The sequence below is a fragment of the Cannabis sativa genome, chromosome 2 (genome assembly GCF_029168945.1).
Source record: "Cannabis sativa cultivar Pink pepper isolate KNU-18-1 chromosome 2, ASM2916894v1, whole genome shotgun sequence".
Classification (NCBI taxonomy): domain Eukaryota; kingdom Viridiplantae; phylum Streptophyta; class Magnoliopsida; order Rosales; family Cannabaceae; genus Cannabis; species Cannabis sativa.
Window position 1 is genome coordinate 50,903,844 of NC_083602.1, and position 18,002 is coordinate 50,921,845.

The 18,002-nt window shown below is 32.2% G+C and overlaps 1 protein-coding gene and 1 long non-coding RNA gene across 7 annotated transcripts; one reads left to right on the forward strand and one right to left on the reverse strand.

Moving 5' to 3' along the window:
- Positions 1–2,681: 2,681 nt before the first annotated feature.
- LOC115719308 (protein SUPPRESSOR OF QUENCHING 1, chloroplastic) lies at positions 2,682–15,774 on the forward strand. Of its 6 annotated transcripts, none has more exons than XR_009685899.1 (30): positions 2,682–3,142; positions 3,425–3,525; positions 3,638–3,694; positions 3,782–3,876; positions 4,527–4,626; positions 4,871–4,929; positions 5,152–5,276; positions 5,685–5,814; positions 5,978–6,065; positions 6,211–6,289; positions 6,511–6,571; positions 6,716–6,791; positions 6,875–6,985; positions 7,188–7,283; positions 7,708–7,830; positions 7,918–8,115; positions 8,239–8,343; positions 8,684–8,748; positions 8,850–8,943; positions 9,135–9,292; positions 10,066–10,115; positions 10,222–10,343; positions 10,444–10,551; positions 11,217–11,309; positions 11,477–11,513; positions 11,913–12,160; positions 12,292–12,441; positions 13,298–13,485; positions 15,188–15,264; positions 15,507–15,774. XR_009685899.1 is itself a non-coding variant. In XM_061108832.1 (30 exons), the coding sequence occupies exons 1-29, from the start codon at positions 2,794–2,796 to the stop codon at positions 13,463–13,465; spliced, it is 3,216 nt and encodes a 1,071-aa protein (XP_060964815.1). In that variant the 5' UTR covers positions 2,682–2,793; the 3' UTR covers positions 13,466–13,485; positions 15,188–15,448. The 6 variants fall into 6 exon arrangements, 4 of the variants coding, with proteins under 4 accessions (XP_060964815.1, XP_060964816.1, XP_030504150.2 ...); XR_009685900.1 differs by having other exon boundaries at positions 15,188–15,232; XM_061108832.1 differs by lacking the exon at positions 15,507–15,774 and having other exon boundaries at positions 5,685–5,756; positions 5,787–5,814; positions 15,188–15,448.
- LOC133033843 (uncharacterized) lies at positions 15,590–16,726 on the reverse strand. The gene is made up of 2 exons (XR_009685901.1): positions 16,546–16,726; positions 15,590–15,867 (listed from the first exon to the last, which is right to left on the reverse strand). It is a non-coding gene; the product is annotated as an uncharacterized LOC133033843 (long non-coding RNA).
- Between the last annotated feature and the right edge of the window lie 1,276 nt (positions 16,727–18,002).

The following is an 18,002-nucleotide window of genomic DNA, read 5'->3' on the forward strand; positions in this document are numbered from 1 at the left end:
TTACTCAAAATCTTATTACTATTTTTTAAGATACTGAACATCGTAATCTACTTTAACTCATTATTATTTTTTCTACTCGCATTAAATCTCTAATAATTCCAAGAGAATCTTTGTTAACTCGGAGGATCTGATCATAAATTACTTACAAATTTACCTTAACATTTGAAAAATTATAGTGAAATTGAATTTTTGTTTAATTAGAGGTAATTATATAGTTCGATACATTTGTTTGGCCATATAATTATACAATAATTGTGTAATTAGATGCAATTGAGAGGTTTAAATTATACTTTCTAATTCTCATAACCCCAATAAAAAATGAGTATAATTATTAAATTTTTTTTATCATAAATAATAATTATTAAAAATATTATTTGTATGTATAATTAATAACTATTTGTCAAGACTATTAACAATTCATATGTAATTACTAATGCAACCTTTTTGGAGCAACAATATTCCTATTGAATCTTATTGTAGAAGTTTAATACTTAAGCTCAATATCTCCATTTTGTTACTCTTGTTTGGGTCTAGTTCTTAGGGATATTAAGACTTCGTGTAATATTGTTAATATTGTTAGTTTTCATCTTAGCCCTTTTAATGTAGTAAATAATACTCTAATTATATTTGCTTTAACTTCTACTACAAACACAGTATAGTAGTCTGTTTATTTTGATTGTGTCAGGAACCTTACTTTGACTAAGTCCATTTATCAATGATATTTCTAACTTTGGGCTCCTTTGAGCACATGACTATTAGTAGTATATTTTGAAGCTATTTTTCTAAAAAAAAAAAATCATATGTAATAAGTACCATATTATATTTAAGGGTTATTTGCGGCAAAACCCCCTAAAGTAAAGAGGTTTTTACAACTAACCCCCAATTCTAAAATTTTTGCGGTAAAACTCCCTAAACTCAAGTTCTGTTAGCACTTAGCCCTTTCCGTCCATTTTTCTCTGTTAAATGCCATGGTGGAATGTCCACGTGTACATAGTGTACACGTGACACAATTTTATTGGTCCACGTAAATAAATATTTAAAAAAATAAAAAAAAATTAATTATTTAAAAATAAAAAAATCAAAAAATATTTTTCTTTACAAATTAAAAAATTAAAAATTAAAAAAAAATTAAAAAAATAAAAATTAAAAAAAACCCTAATAACCCTAACCCATTCCCACTCTTCTTCTCGTTCTCTCTCTCTGTCAAGCCGCCTTCTTCTTCTTCTTCTTCTTCTTCTTCTTCTTCTCGTTCTCTCTCTGTCAAGCCCTCGTTGACTCCCTATGAGGTCCATCACGCTCTGCTCCCACACAACATCAGGCTCAATATCATCCTCAATGACCACCCCAATCCTCTCCTTCTACTCGAGCCACCTTTGCCATAGTTTTCGAACATAGCAACCGAGGCCAGCTCCTCGCCATTTGGGCCACGGCTGGGCTTGTTAATGAGGCGCGAAGCCAATTTCAAGAAGAGCTCCCCAGTGGCGACAACAAGAGATTTTCTTACAGGTCGTGGCGTAGGCAATGGTGACGGAGAAGGCGATGACTCATCGGTGCCGAGGGTTGGGGAGGGGGTTGGGGTTGGAAATAGAGCAGAAGGTTAGGGTACGTGGGGAGGTGTGAGAAGGGAGGGTGAGGGTGTGACTTAGGGTGTGACTGTGAGTGAATTTAGGGTTAGGAGTGTGGGAAGAGAAAAGAGAGTGAGAGTGAAACTGAAGGAGAGATGAGAGGGAAGAAGGAGCCATGAATGAAAATGATGGGGCTGATTTTGGGAGTCGGCTAGGGTTAGAAGGAAAGAGGCAGAGGATAGAAGAAGAAGAAGAAGAAGAAGAAGAAGAAGAAGAAGAAGAAAGAAAGAAAGAAAAGAGAAGGGAAAAAAAAAATGAATATAATTTTTTTTTTTTTTTTTTAATTTTTAAAGATATTTTTATTTTTTATTTTTTATTTTAAAATAATTAATTTTTTTATTTTAATTTTAAATATTTATAGCGTGGACCAATAAAATTGTACCACGTGTACACTGTGTACACGTGGACATTCCACCATGGCATTTAACAGAGAAAAATGGACGGAAAGGGCTAAGTGCTAACAGAACTTGAGTTTAGGGAGTTTTACCGCAAAAATTTTAGAATTAGGGGTTAGTTGTAAAAATCTCTTTACTTTAGGGGGTTTTGCCGCAAATAACCCTATATTTAAACAAACTATGTATTTTAAAATAAAATAATTTACGATATAAATATTTAAGTTTAACTCTCGGTAATAATATTTAAATAATAATTCTGAAATTTTTGTAAGTATCTAGTTATTAAGTGTCAAGTAAATTATCACGTGATAATCTCTGATTGATCCTAATCATTAAACTTTTATTTTTATTTAAAAATTATTTTAAATATACTAATAAAAAAATAACACTAAAATGATTTAAAACTCAAGTACCTATAGAAATTTCGAAATATAACTTATGTATTATAATCGTCAAAAATTAAAATTAAATATTTATTTGTATCCAAAATTTAAACTTAAATTTATTCTTAAAAATATAAAACTGAATAATTGGAAAAGAAAAGAAAAATCAATAACAAAAAGAAGAGGATAATTTGAAACATGCTAATAAATTGCATCACCCGTTAATTGAAAGAAACCATTCCTCCACCACTAATAAAATCAAAGAAATCCGAAGATGACTAAAAACCCAATACTACTAATACTAAATATTGGAAATTTAAAGGGCATATTGGTCCAGATGGCATAAAGTATAACAGAGTTCACTTCCCCGCCACTCATACAAAATTAACAATGGCTTCGAAGCTCGTAGCTCCTCCTTCTTATCTCTCCCGCTCCACCAAGCTCTTCTCCTTCTCTTCCACCTCCAAAGGACCTAAACTCGTTTCCTTCCCGACCTATTGGAGGTCCAAACGAAGCTCCTGCTCCCGGAGAATGGCTGCGAAATCTTGTCTCAAAGTGGAGGAGAAGAGTTCCCAAAACTCCGCCCGAAGTGAGTGGGGGAAAGTCTCTGCGGTGCTTTTCGACATGGATGGAGTGCTATGCAATAGTGAAGACCTTTCGAGGAGGACTGGAGTCGACGTTTTCGCCGAGATGGGTGTTAAAGTCACAGTGGAGGACTTTGTGCCTTTCATGGGGACTGGTGAGAGCTAATTTGTTACTGGAATTGGAATTATTGCATAGCATAGTTGTTTATTGATGTATATGGATTTATTTGTTTCTGATCGTATTGTGTGGATGAAACTATGAGAAATGTTGAACTGAAATTTTATAAATGGTTCGTGGCAATGTGAAGGAACAGCTTAAAAAAACTGTGTTAACGTTTGGCGTTTGAATCTGTCAATTCAATTTGGTTAATTAGAACTAATAATGGTAATAATGAGTCGGAGATTGCATGTTCTTTTCTACCTCTTCAATATGGCAGGTGAGGCCAACTTCTTGGGAGGTGTTGCGTCTGTTAAGGGAGTGAAAGGATTTGATCCTGAGGCCGCCAAGAAGAGATTCTTTGAGATATATTTGGAAAAGGTTAGCAGTAATTATGTTTATATATATGAGAGAAACCATTCAATGGTGCTATATGACTTATAATTTGCAATTTTAAATTTCCAATAACCACCAAAATTTCTCCCTCTTGTAGTATGCAAAGCCAAATTCCGGAATTGGATTTCCAGGAGCTCTTGAACTCATTACTCAGGTATGGGAAATGTTGACTCATTGTAAAATCATGTCCCTCATTCGTGACATTTGGCTTATATTGGTTTTATACACTAATGTTAAACAGTGTAAAAGCAAAGGCCTTAAAGTTGCTGTAGCATCTAGTGCTGATCGAATCAAGGTTGACGCAAATCTAGAAGCTGCTGCCTTGCCATTATCACTGTAACCAATCTAGCTGTGTGCTTTTTCCTTTGCAAGAGCATAAAAAAATTCTTGTTTTATATTTATGCTTATTCTTGTTCATGAGTTGCTATTGTGGTCATGGAAATGTCAAGATGATATAGAAGGGCTTTTACCCTCAACCATTACAATCTCTAACCGCATCAGGTTGTGAAACTTGTAAATTGAGACATGGTTAATGGGTGCTCAGTGCTTTTGATATTAGTTCTATAAGGGTGGAATGAGATACACAACAGTATAAGAACTTACAAATAACATATGAAGCTCTTTTAAGAAAGTTGACAGAATAGTAGTGGTTGATGCTTATTAGAATTTGGAAAGGGGTTCCATCTCAAAATCAATTGACAATGAGAGGAGTAGCCCATTCATCTTATATGTGGTGTTTTATTTCTACGCATTAGCAATGTGAGACTAATTCTAACAATGTTAAATGATTAAAAAATATATCTTAATGTTTTGTGTATAATATGAAAAATGCAAAAGAGTTTATTTTGGTCGACCTGCTAAGTTTGTCTAGAACTAAGAAGTTACCTGTTTGACTTGGACTGTGTACTTCACTGTAATATATGAGTTTTGAATTCTGACCGTATATTTTGGAGCATACAATTTTATTCTGTATGTTTTACTATCAGGTTTGATGCCATTGTGTCAGCAGATGCTTTTGAAAATCTGAAACCTGCGCCTGATATTTTCTTAGCAGCATCAAAGATCTTGAGTGTACCCACTAGCGAGGTATAGTAGCATAAAAATAACTATAAGGCATAGTCATGTATATGGTATTATTAAATGCCACACCATTTCTCTATATTGTGAAAATAAATATTGTTTATGCCTTCGTATTTGCTTTGCAATAAGCCTCCTCAACCAAATAATGTGGTTACTTTTGGTGAGCAGGTAAAGTCAAATGTTTCTGGGGAATTATTAATACATATATGCAATGCCTTACTGAGTCTTACTCTTATTACTTTTTCTGCAGTGCATTGTTATTGAAGATGCACTTGCTGGAGTGCAAGCTGCCAAAGCTGCTGGAATGAGGTAAAATCAATTGCAATAGCTACTTAATGTTTTCTCAAGTTGTGGTATCAGTATGCATATACGTTTGTTTTTCCCTTTTGTGTACCTTGTAGTCTCATTTGTGCTAGACCTTTCGTTAAGCTTATTAATTATTTTCATGCCACTTGTTGACCTGAGTTCTTTGTTTTATAAATTCGAATTATGGCTATTAGTGTATGATAAATCTTTTTCTGCTTCTTGCAGATGCATAGCTGTCAAAACTACCTTAGCAGAAGAGACTTTAAAGACTGCTGGTCCATCACTTATACGAAATGAGATAGGAAATGTTTCACTTGATGATATTCTCAGTGGTGGCTCTGATGACTATAGTATGTAGTCTTGAGAATATGCTGCAATTGTCATTTTGTGCCAATAATGTAGAATGGTGAAGCTATACTTGTGGCTCATTTTAAGGACTATAAATAAGACCTATCTTCTTGTGACGGGTGTTCTTTGTATTGAAATTTTCTGTCCTTTTTGTCTGAGCAAACTCTTTGGCTCCAGTTACTGAATTAGATTTATATTGTAGTTTCATCAAGAAGATGAATCCTTGCTTTTTTGCTGAGTGAACTATTTGGCACCAACTATTTAAATAAAAATAATTAAATTTTTTCATCAAGATGATGGGTCCTCGCACTTAATATATACAATAACATTCTCCGAGGAAAGTATTTATGGAATGAAAAGTTGTATTTAAATTTTCTGACATAAATTCTTATAAAGACATGCCATTGCAGATGAGACGATGCAGGAAAGCCAAGTTCTTCAGACACCATCCCAAAATTCCTCAGGCCTGGTTAAAGAGAAGATTGAAAATGGGCCAATCCAACAAGAGAAGTCTGATAATGGGGATTCCTTAAATGGAGGGTAATAGCTTCTCTGGTTGAGTGTTCTAACTGAAGTTGATTATTTTTAATTTCTTTTTGATGTTCCTGTCTTGTCTACTCTTTTGTGCTCCCCATTTGCAATGATTTAAAAGAATGTTCTTGGAAAACCCTAGCTTGAGGCTGGAAAAATAATTCTTGGACAGGTTGCAGGGTTCTCGGCGAGATATAATAAGATATGGAAGTTTGGGGATTTCTCTTTTTTGCCTTGCTTTCGCCATCTCAAACTGGAAGGTCTAACTTACTTGAGAAAGAGGAGCTTGATAATAAACATACCATTTTAGTTTTTAGTGAATTATGCAAAGATAATGGCTTCAATTTTCTCTCTAGCTTTTCATGGTTTGGTAAACATATGAACTTAACTTCCATTAATGCCCAGGCAATGCAGTATGCATCACCAAAAGCTATTTGGAATGCATTGTTTGGTGCGACTCAACCATCTTTTGGGCAAAATGAAGGTAATAACACTATAAGTTTCTGTTTTCTATTGCTTCTGCTCTGTCACATTTGTTTTTGGTTCCTTTATCATCATCTTTTTTTTTCTTTTTTGCCTTTTTTTTTTTTTTTTTGGGGGGGGGGGGGGGGGTGGGGTATTTCCATGTGTAATTTTCTCTTGGATAATGAACATGTCCTTATTTTGGAACTACAGTTTTTTCAAATTTTCTTTTATTGGTTGTAGGAAAATCAAGAACTAAAAGAATCCAACAACTTGTGAAATATGTAGCTGACTTAGAAACCAGGTAATAAATCCTCATCCTAACCTCTTCTGATTTGCATATTTTCTAGTTTTTGGTTAGGTTTCTTTTCTGTTCAAGTTCAGTAATTACTCTTGAGATTTATATATGTGTAACCTGTTCTGAGTAAACAATCCTTCACTGTGGAAGTGGAACTGCTCCTATGGTGCCAGAATTTCCACCAAGACTGGACTGGTTGAATACAGCTCCCCTGAAGTTTAGCCAGGTAAATTCTAGTTGACTTGAACATTTGGATTTGGTGAAACAGGATATATGGTTAGAGTATAATTTTTATTTCTATTTTGGCAGGAGTTGAAAGGAAAAGTGGTTGTGCTTGACTTCTGGACTTATTGTTGCATAAATTGTATACATGTGCTTCCAGATCTGGAGTTTTTAGAGAACAAATACAAAGATATGCCGGTAATTATTATTTTGTGTTTTAGATGCATTCAGTTGTCGGAAAATATAAATTTCTCAACAAGTTGAGTCTTGGTTTAACCAATTTGCTCCTAATTAAGTAAATAAAATCATAAATTTGTGTGATTTTATGACTCGTGGAAGAGAATTACCTATTCATTTAGACATTTAGTGTGTAATTTGTAAAGCATCCTTTGTTATGCAGTTCACAGTTGTGGGAGTCCACTCAGCAAAGTTTGATAATGAGAAAGATTTAGAAGCCATTCGCAATGCAGTGTTACGTTATGGCATTAATCATCCAGTAAGCTTCAACTTTCAATATTAGATAGTGCTGGTTAAAACAGATATGTCACTATTTGATTTCTATCAGTTTTCCTGAACTTCCATTGTTTCATTCTTCTTTTCGTTTTCATCTTTTTGTTTTTATTTTTTCCCAAGAATTTGAAAAATACTTTCTACTCACTCTGCATGTAGTGCCGCCACGATTCTTTCCGACTGCTATCTACACAGATGTCACTGTTGTTGGCTGTAGAATATCTTAGTGTTTGACACTCACATCTGTTGATAATACTACCCCAAATTCCTAAGATCAGTGAACTTTGAAAATTTCTATCAACCTATTCACTTTATACAAGGCTGACGGACAATCCTATCTTTAGCTTAACTACATGTTGACATTCAACTGAATCGTTTTCATTTTTCGTACTTTTTGCTGATTAATTTAGGTTGTGAATGATGGAGAGATGCGGCTATGGCGTGAACTAGGTGTGAGTTCATGGCCAACGTTCGCTGTCGTTGGCCCAGATGGTAAACTCATTGCACAACTATCAGGTGAAGGTCGTCGAAAGGTACAGATTTTTTAATTGTATTCGATTATCAATGCATGAATTGTCTTTAAAAACCATATTGTACAATAAACAAGAAACTTCTTGAAGGATCTTGACGATATTGTGGAGGCAGCTCTTCAGTACTATGGTGGAAAGAAAATCTTAAACAGCACTCCTTTACCATTAAGTTTAGAAAAAGATAACGATCCTCGTTTGCTTACATCTCCATTGAAGTTTCCGGGGAAGCTGGCAATAGATGTCCTCAACAATAGGCTCTTCATCTCTGATAGTAACCACAACCGCATAGTACTCTTTCTCACTCTCTCTGTTTTATGTGTGTGTGTGTATATATATATATAGATATATATATAAATTTGGTTCCTCCTATCAAGATACTGAATTATTCTTCTTGGGGTCTTTGAATTTCAGGTTGTGACTGATCTCAGGGGAAACTTTATTGTCCAAATTGGAAGCACAGGGGAGGAAGGTTTACGTGATGGTACCTTTGATGATGCTGTCTTCAATCGGCCGCAGGTGAGGAGCTTCAAGTATAATCATGGCCCTTAGACTGAAAAATGAACTTCCAGCATAGCTAGCACATGCATATCAAAGGCTTTTTTTTAATAGAGATTTAATTACACCAAAAACAGCATTTACCCAGTCCATGCATATCGAAGTTAGGCTAGAAAGATATATACATTTTTGCTTACATCTTGAACTGAAAACAATAATGAGAACTTGGTTGTGAGTATCATTTTTGCTCATGAATGCTTGCATAAATACACAAGTGCTTTGTTATTTTGATCATTAATATTTGAGTTTCATGTTTCAAATTAGACATAAATATGCTAACCCGGAGTTATGTGATTTCTAGGGCCTTGCGTACAATCCAAAGAAAAATTTACTTTATGTAGCAGATACTGAAAATCATGCTTTAAGGTAATGTTATCCTCACTACAGTTTGGGAGTACCTTAAATTATTGTTGTCTGGTTATTATCTTCTGTAATGACTTGTAATTATTTAGAGCCTGTTAATGTAGGGAGATTGATTTTGTTAATGAGACAGTGCGTACTCTAGCTGGTAATGGAACAAAGGGTTCTGACTATAAAGGAGGAGGAAATGGAAGCACACAGGTAAAACTGAGATGATCAATTTAATTTGTTTGTAATTCTCAGCTACAATGATCAACCAATCAGATATTCTGTATTATTATTTGCTTATTGTATTTGTTTTTTTTTTTTGGTATATCTGTCGTATATTTCTTTTTAAAAGATTAATGAGGACTTGTTCCGACAATATTCAAATAATGACATAATTTTCTCAGCTCCTGAACTCCCCCTGGGATGTTTGCTTTGAGCCCGTCAATGAGAAAGTTTACATTGCTATGGCTGGCCAACATCAGATCTGGGTGCACAATACATTGGACGGGAGTACCAAAACATTCAGTGGTGATGGTTACGAAAGAAACTTAAATGGCCCCAGGTATGAGTAGATCTTTGATAGGGTGGGTAATGACAGTTTTCTGAACAGCAGTACTGAATGCAGTGAAAAACTTGCACAATTTATCGAATAACATTGAACTACATAAGATTATATGCGAGTCCTTTTGATCTATATCCTCAAAGGAAATGGACCTGTGCTAGTAAATTGTTTGGGAAGATTTTGGAAATTTGTTTCTCCATCTGTATATCTGCTTAAATTTATGTGATGCAACTAAATCTTATTATAAAGCACATAGGTTCACTGAGACCCAACTTGACATTAATAAGATAAATTTAGGTTGCGTTTGGTTGGAAGGAATGAAAACATAGGAATAAGAATGCAAATAGGAATAGGAATGGAATTGAATAAAATTTAAAATACATAAAAAAATTGATAAAAAAAATTATTAAATTTTTCTCATATTGCATTGGAATGACCTTTTCTTCCATTTTAAAATGGAATAGTTATTCCACCAAAATGGTGGAAAAATCATTCCATTGGAATGACATTCTAATATTTTAAAATGCAACCAAATAAAAGAATGGAATGAAACTTGATTCTTTTCTATTTCATTTCATTACCTCCAACCAAATGCAACCTCAGTGTTGAAAATTTCTCCACGTTGCTTTCTAAACATCAGTGGGTAAACCATTATCAGCATTTATAGCGCAGTGTGCTTAATTTAATGTAACATTTTTTTCCCTTTCATTTCTCTTTAATGTGATACTCGGAAAAACTTTGATGCTGTCTCTTTTGTTTTTCCATCGAGCCAGCTCAACCACCACATCATTTGCACAGCCTTCTGGAATTTCGTTATCTAATGGTAAATATGATGTGCAACATTTAAAGACATCTTGAAGTTTTATATCATAATTTTTGTTCTATGTATATGCTCAATCTATCATTCTGAATTCTGTGATAATTTGTAGACTTTTCAGAGGCATATATTGCTGATAGTGAGAGTAGCTCAATTCGAGCACTTGATCTGAAGACTGGAGGATCGAAATTGTTAGCTGGTGGTGATCCCTTTTTCTCAGACAATTTGTTTAAGGTACTTTTCGTTCAACCTTGGAAACCACATCCTCTTTGGAAGGAATATTCTTTCTGATGAATTGTTTTCTTTTCTCTATGGTTGTTGAAACCCTTTGCAGTTTGGAGACCATGATGGAGTAGGGGCTGAAGTACTCCTTCAACATCCATTGGGTGTCATTTGCGCAAAAGATGGTCAAATTTATATAGCAGATAGCTACAACCACAAGGTGATTGTTCATGACTAAAGATGCCATAGAAATACTCTTACATTTGAAGATCATTTCTGCAATAAAATATTTTTATTTGTTAATAACCAATTTAAGTATAACCAAATTACCAATCACCAATACTTAAAGATACAAAGTTGTGGTTTTGTAAGTAAACAGTTTTTATCATATTTATAAATCTGCTATGCCAAGTGTGGTACAAAATATAGCATAAGCTTTACAAATTTACAAGAAACTTCGTCATCAATGCTACATCTTAACATTAGAACAGGGATTTAGCATTTCGTTAAAGTGTATTTGGCTGGCAGGTCAATAACAGCTTCTAATGTGGCCTTTGGCATTTGGCCATCAATCCCTCTTAAGCATTATTATACATTGTGTAATCTTAGTTCTTGATCTGTACACCTATTTCAAGTAAATGAGATTCATATAGTCCTGGTGTTGAAACTTGAAAAGAATATTTGGAATGCTTTTAGTTTCATTTATTGGAATAACTTTTAACTTTTTGTATCTTTAACTCATTGATAGTTTGATACCAGTCCTTTGGATACCTTGCAATTACTTCAATGTCTGAGGAACTTACTTTTTAAAGAGTTCATTATGACATTTATTTTCATCATTGCCCCTTGGAACTTTTTAATTGATTTGCTCCATCTAAATACCAGATCAAGAAGCTAGATCTTGCCAGTAAAAGAGTTACTACCATAGCAGGTACAGGGAAAGCTGGTTTCAAGGATGGAACAGCCCTAGAAGCTCAGGTTGGATAACGTTTTCTATCTTTATTGAACAAATTACTAAAATTTTGGAGAAGTTTAATGAAACAAGACAAAACTAAATGTACTATTTTCTAAGCTGAGTGATTGTATAACTTTGATCGTTGGTAGCTAATTATGTTTTCTTTAATGCTTTTCTGGTGTTGTTGCAGCTTTCAGAGCCGTCAGGAATCATTGAAGTAGAAAATGGTGCGGTTCTATTTTAGTTGACTTGCCGTCTAATATGCAGCATCACAAATTAGCTTCTACTTTCTTGCAAAATTATATTCATCATCGTGCTTAAGGAAAACCTTTTTTTTTCTTTTCGAAACAGACTTAATTTCTTACAAACCCCTACAAGTTATCAACGCTCTTCATTGACTCAAAAATTTCATATTCCTTGTCTCATTCAACCATGTGACTTAGACAATCAAATTTGTATTTAAACGTACCTAGTTGATTTCATGAAACATATTGTCATCCAAGAAAGGAAAGCATGATCTCCGCCGAAAGCTTGCTGGACAACTTTTTCTAATTTTGACCTCTTTTTAATTTTTGGATCAGATTTTTTCCAATATATAGTTATACATTCTTCTCTTCTTCTTACAGGAAGACTGCTTATTGCTGATACAAATAACAGCATAATAAGATATCTGGACTTAAACAAGGAAGTACCTGAACTTCTAACTTTAGAGCTGAAAGGTGTTCAGCCTCCTAATAAAAAATCTAAATTGCCAAAGCGGCTTAGGAGACGAGCACCATCAGATGCACAAATTATTAAAGTTGATGGTAGTTTATCCAGCGAAGGAAACTTACTCATTAAAATATCATTGCCTGAAGAATATCACTTTTCAAAGGTTACTTCTTTAGACCCTCAAGACAAAAGCCATGAAGTTATTAGTACTGTTTGTTTATAACTATTTTCCTAAGATTTTCACGTTGATAATTTAATATTCCTGTCTGTATCAACCCATTTTTTCTTACGCAGGAGGCTCGCAGTAAATTTAGTGTTGATGTTGAGCCTGAAAATGCGTTGACTATTGATCCTTTGGATGGATACCTTAGTCCAGAAGGATCTGCAACAATTCATTTTAAGAGATCTTCATCATCAGCTTCGATGGGAAAAATAAATTGCAAGGTAACACACTTCTATGGTAAATGTCAACTATAAACTTGCACAAATTCTCCTTCTTACCAGTTACCACCATGCCAACAGTTGGACATTATGGGCACGTTTGGCACACCGCATATTCTTCTTAATTTATTAACCATGTTTAGGTTGACCTTTATACTTAATATACAGCCTTTGAACTAATATCATAAATGACCTAAATTTTATATGGTGTACTAAACATGCTCTTAGTTTTCAATTGTTCTTACGGAGCAAGATAAACCAAAAGATGAATTCATTATATTGTCTTATTCTCACCACATTTTCAATTCTAATCCACTTTCTCTCGTTATTCTTATTGTTTTTCTTCCCAATTCATCATGTCTTGTAATTGGTTTAAAACTAAACAAACATTAACATACACTAACATAAAACATTCGAAGCAAATACATTTATTTTATAGCATTCATGACCTGGAGGAATTTTTAGTTATTACGTATTCTAATGAAACCCCATACAATGTTCACTTTTTACTTATAACATGAGTTTTGTGAGCCTTTGATAACATCATTATACTAAATGTGACATTGTGACCCCCATATTTTGTTTTTCTAATGCACAATCTCAGAGGTCTTACTGGAAATGTTTCTCTTCTAAAGATATAAAATGACTGAAAGAAGTTAAACATTGAGTTTTCAGATGCTGCTGAAGTGGGATATAGCTCACTCCAAGATCCATATAACAAAAATATTCAATATATACATATCTATTTTTATTTTGTTTAAAAAAAATGCTGAAGTGATTATTTTCTGATATCAGATACTGTCCAATAGGCTCAATTTTCTAATACCAACTCAGCAGTTTTCCTTTGGTTTTTTTTCAGGTTTACTATTGCAAAGAAGATGAGGTCTGTTTATACCAATCGCTGTCGTTTGAAGTACCCTTCCTTGAGAAAGTTGGGGAGTCTAGCACAGCTGAAATCATACTTCCATTTCTTGTTAAGCCAAAAACTTCAGCAAGCAGCTTACAGTTACCTGCAGTTGCCCCTTAAGATTGATCCTTGTGTAAATGGTAAGGCCTCTATCTATCACTTGTTGGATTTCTGGTCTTGAAAATGCTTAATTAAAATTACTTAATTTACAGAAAAGTACACACGCACACACAATACACATATAATACAAAAAACAGAGGGAAATTATTAGAAATACTGAATAGTAAGTTTCATATTGTTTGTCAAACTCAAAAGCATGCCTTCGTAAAATATACTTGTTTTTCATGCAAACATTTACTGCATTATAATGAAAACTAGACGTCCCTCAAATATTTTTGAAGTTGAGCTTACTCTATTACTTGAACATTGTTTAGAATTTGCTGTCATTTAAACTCTTTTTATTGAGAAGTTCTTAAGAAACGACATTTGGATCGCAGAAAATTCTTGCTTTTCTTTGGATTTATTTTTATATTGGCTTCCAAATAGTACTCAGTCATGCCACTTTGACCTTAAAATTTCTTACATAGTTTACTATCCTGAATTGCATCTGACGTAAGCAATTGTTGTAGTACTAGTAGTCATTTATACAACAATTTCAGTTTTTTATCAATCACGGGAAAATATTATCATTTGTTCATATTTTCCCATTTCTCAACCTCATATTTGAATAAGATTCCATAGCATATATTTAAGCTAAAAATTAATTAATTAGTATAATTATCTGCTTTTTATAGGAGATAATTGTACATTTTAACACTTACCAGGGAAAAAAAACGATTAAATGAGTAATTTTTTTTTTATTTGAATATTACATGACCCCATTTTAGGCTGTACATTATATCATTATTCATTAGTTTGTGTTGCTATACAAACGACTTGTCGTTGAAAACATTGCTTGGATTTGAAACAGCTTTTATTTTTATATTTTTTTGTTCTACCCTTCTTTCTTTCCTAAATAAGTAGAGAATGACATCTTTTAAAAAGTTAAAGACAGAATTAAGAGACAATATGATCCAGATAGTACAAGGATTATCCATATAATTATTTTGACAACGCAACGCTTATTATTAAAACAAACATTTGATCAATTACCTATTCTTGGGAATAACATGGGAAGCTATAATTAGTTTATTCATGCCACTTTATCATGTGAAAGCTTTAAACAAACTCAATGAATTCATATTAGTTACTTGTACAACAAGAAAAAGAGTTTAATGGTATTTGTTTAGGAAAAACAAGAGATAGTTAATCCACTATTTGGTAGGTCAAACACTATTATCAGGAACAAAAATTTCGAATCTATGAGTGGGCAAAAGTATATTACATTTTTGGGATATTTGCGGGGAAATTCTCTTTACATTTACAATTGTCACACATATGACTAATAAAAAATAGCGGTAAAAATATCTTACTTTACAGTTTTGTTGCAGTTGTATTATTTTTTTGGCTATCAAATGTCAATTTAGAAACACGTGACGATATATTTTTAGACTACGTATTAAATAAACTAAAGATATATATCGCCACGTGTTTCTGAATTGGCACTTAACGGATTTACTTGATATTTAACAACCAAAAAATAATGCGATTATAACAAAATTGTAAAATAAAGTACTTTTATCGCTACTTTTTTTTTTATTATGGTCATATGTAAAATAATTACAAATGTTAAAAAAGTTTCGCCGCAAATATGTCTAGATATTTTTATCAGTTATTATGTCAGTATCAAACCTAGTTTATTTTAAAACCATTAATATTTATTTCAACTTTATAAATTACCAGGTAAGATCTGCTCTTTGGAGTAACAGGCCTTTACAAGAATACAAGGTGCCAATCAGTTTTTCTTTTTCTATTAATGTGTAAGTATATATATATATATGTATGTATGTATAATGTATGTATGTTTATAATTGCTGTTTTAAGTTAACATTAATAATCATTATCATTATTGTTGTTAACATAATCATGAGATAGATTGCTTACCAAGGCACGCACTCGTGCACCTTTTGTTTCTACTCGATTAAATGATTACATCTATAGTCCATTATTGTGTTTGATCAATTTTATATATGTAATATAATTGTTTCTATTAATAAAACAGACAACAGAGTACCACCCACTCTTTGCATCCTAAGCCATTGTATGGGACTCAAATCTTTTGAGAAAGCTGTTAACAAAATCATGTGAGAATGAAAGGTGGGCATTTATTTTAAGAAATATTGTAAGCTTTAAACACATTGATTATTGTAGTATATTGTATTATACTTAGATTAGGGCTTTGTAAAGCGCGTTTGTTTCACCAAATCCCATGTCTATCTTCTATCCTAAACATGGTCTTTACAATAATTTAATGATATGGATTTGTGGTATGCAACTTGGCTTTGTTCTTTGACTTGTTCCTTATCCATAATGAGTCTCAGCTAGATAGCTCTCTTGTCGTGTTGAGAGCTTATTGCTTCAAACTTTGACAAAAAAAGAAAAAGAAGAAAGGTTAATTTTTGAAAAGTGACCAAGTACACAAATGGATGAGAAAGTAAGGTAACATATGGTCAAAGTGAATCAACTTATTGTGATTCTATTCTACACTTTGATATGTGTGAGACTCAATAATTGAACATGAGTCATGAACACATATATGTATTTATAGTAAGAATATGTAAAATCATAATAACAGTCAATTACTTATTTACCATGGTAAATAAATTAGTACAACTTAGAAAGAAAAATGAGCATGTGCACATGATATTAACAACACACCAACAATGCCATCTCATAGAACTATAATAGAAAATTGGAATCATATAAGTTGAGATTTATGCTTCTTGGTAGCATGACCACCGTCTGTTTGGTTTTTTAGAGGGTCAATAACCTAACAATTTAGAAAGAAATGGAATTAAGATGATTAAGTGGACGGTTTGTCAAATTCAATCATTTATTTATTATTATTAATGAGCAAAGAAAATTTTAAAATTATATTAAATATTTAGAGCAGAGTGGGGGAAATGAATATAGATGGAGAACATGGTCTGCATATTATTTTATTCGAAAAACCCATGTTAGGGAGCAAAAGCATGACACAAGTAATCGAGCCTTTTTGTCTTATGTAGTATCATAATTAATTAAATAAATTAAAATCAAACCTTCCTTGATTGAGATCCATAATTGGGATTATGGTGGGATACAATAAAATTATTTCTTGAAAACCATTGTTTATTTGTCTGAAAAACATCAAATGAAACCTCATTGGCTTTCCTATAAGAAGTAGTTAAGTTAAAGGATAAGCATGAATATTATTGGACAATAGAATTGTTTGATAACAGCCAAGAACCGAATTAATTAAAGATAATAGTAACATCATAATTATATATTATATTGTCAATTGAGCAAGCCTCTTGTAATTGGTTGAGGGTTAAAGTGATTAGAACAACAAAATGCCCAGAGTAAATCTAATAATATTGACTTTGAAAACTACTGAAACTTTATTTCAACCTTTTTAACAAGGTGATGTATTATGACCTAGCTTATACAATACAATAAGAATAAGAAAGATTGTATTAAAGGCCTGAAGGGGTATTATTACACAATAGAAATCATTAGTGTTATTATTATTATTAATTAATAAAATAAAAACACTGAATTAATTGAATATTTATTTTTTTGAGACATTAAAGCTTGTCTCACGCAAGGAGGCAATCCTTCTGGCATGTCATTAATTGAGATCATCAAATTCAACAATTATTATCTATTTTTATTAAAACCAGGAAGGAAAGAACTTATAGCTATTTATTTCTGTTGGGATTGAAGATAATGTAATCAAACTCTTTAGTGGCCTAGTGGAATTTATATATATATTTGTAGCTAGATTTGCGCCATCCTTTTGTATTGAAAGTTCTTCACCATTTATATGAAATGATCACTTAAAATAAAGTGAATACATAAAGAAAAAAAAAACATGCATGTGTCAGATATTAAAAAAAAAAAGTTAAATGGGAGAAAATATCTGTCAATATAAATTTCTATGCTTAAAATACTGAAAAAAATAATAATAATAAAAATCTTTAGGAGAAATACTAAAGTATTCAATAATATATTTTATTTAAATCTTACAATTATTATTGTTATAAATGTTTTGCTTCTAAAAAAATATTACTATATTATTTAAAAAACTATAAATACTATAAATCTTTGATAATTGCATTATTGATATAAAAAAAAAATATATAAATATAATTATTTCACATATTATTTATACTTGATATATAAATAGATTGGATTTTATATGTTTTATTAGTTTTTGATTACACTTTCTCTAATTTTAGTATGAAAATGAAAATTAAAGATTCACCAATATATACTTAAATAGCACAAACAAGAATTGATCACTAATGATTTCTAATATAATTGTGTAAAATATCATGTAAAATGTATGCAAGCTAGTGAATTAAAAGAGAATAATAATAATAATAATAATAATAATAATAATAATAATAATAATAATAATAATAATAATAATATATATATATATGTATAGAGAGAGAGAGAGAGAGAGAGAGAGAGAGAGAGAGAGAGAGAGAATAATAGGGCAATGTGGATGAAA

Bases quoted from the DNA above. Each gene is read 5' to 3' on its own strand.
- LOC115719308 (XM_030648290.2), top strand. From the start codon at position 2,794: ATGGCTTCGAAGCTCGTAGCTCCTCCTTCTTATCTCTCCCGCTCCACC. The intron at 3,877-4,526 runs GTAACCAATCTA...TTTTACTATCAG, and splicing joins GCTGCCTTGCCATTATCACT to GTTTGATGCCATTGTGTCAG. The intron at 6,792-6,874 runs GTAAATTCTAGT...CTATTTTGGCAG, and splicing joins CTCCCCTGAAGTTTAGCCAG to GAGTTGAAAGGAAAAGTGGT.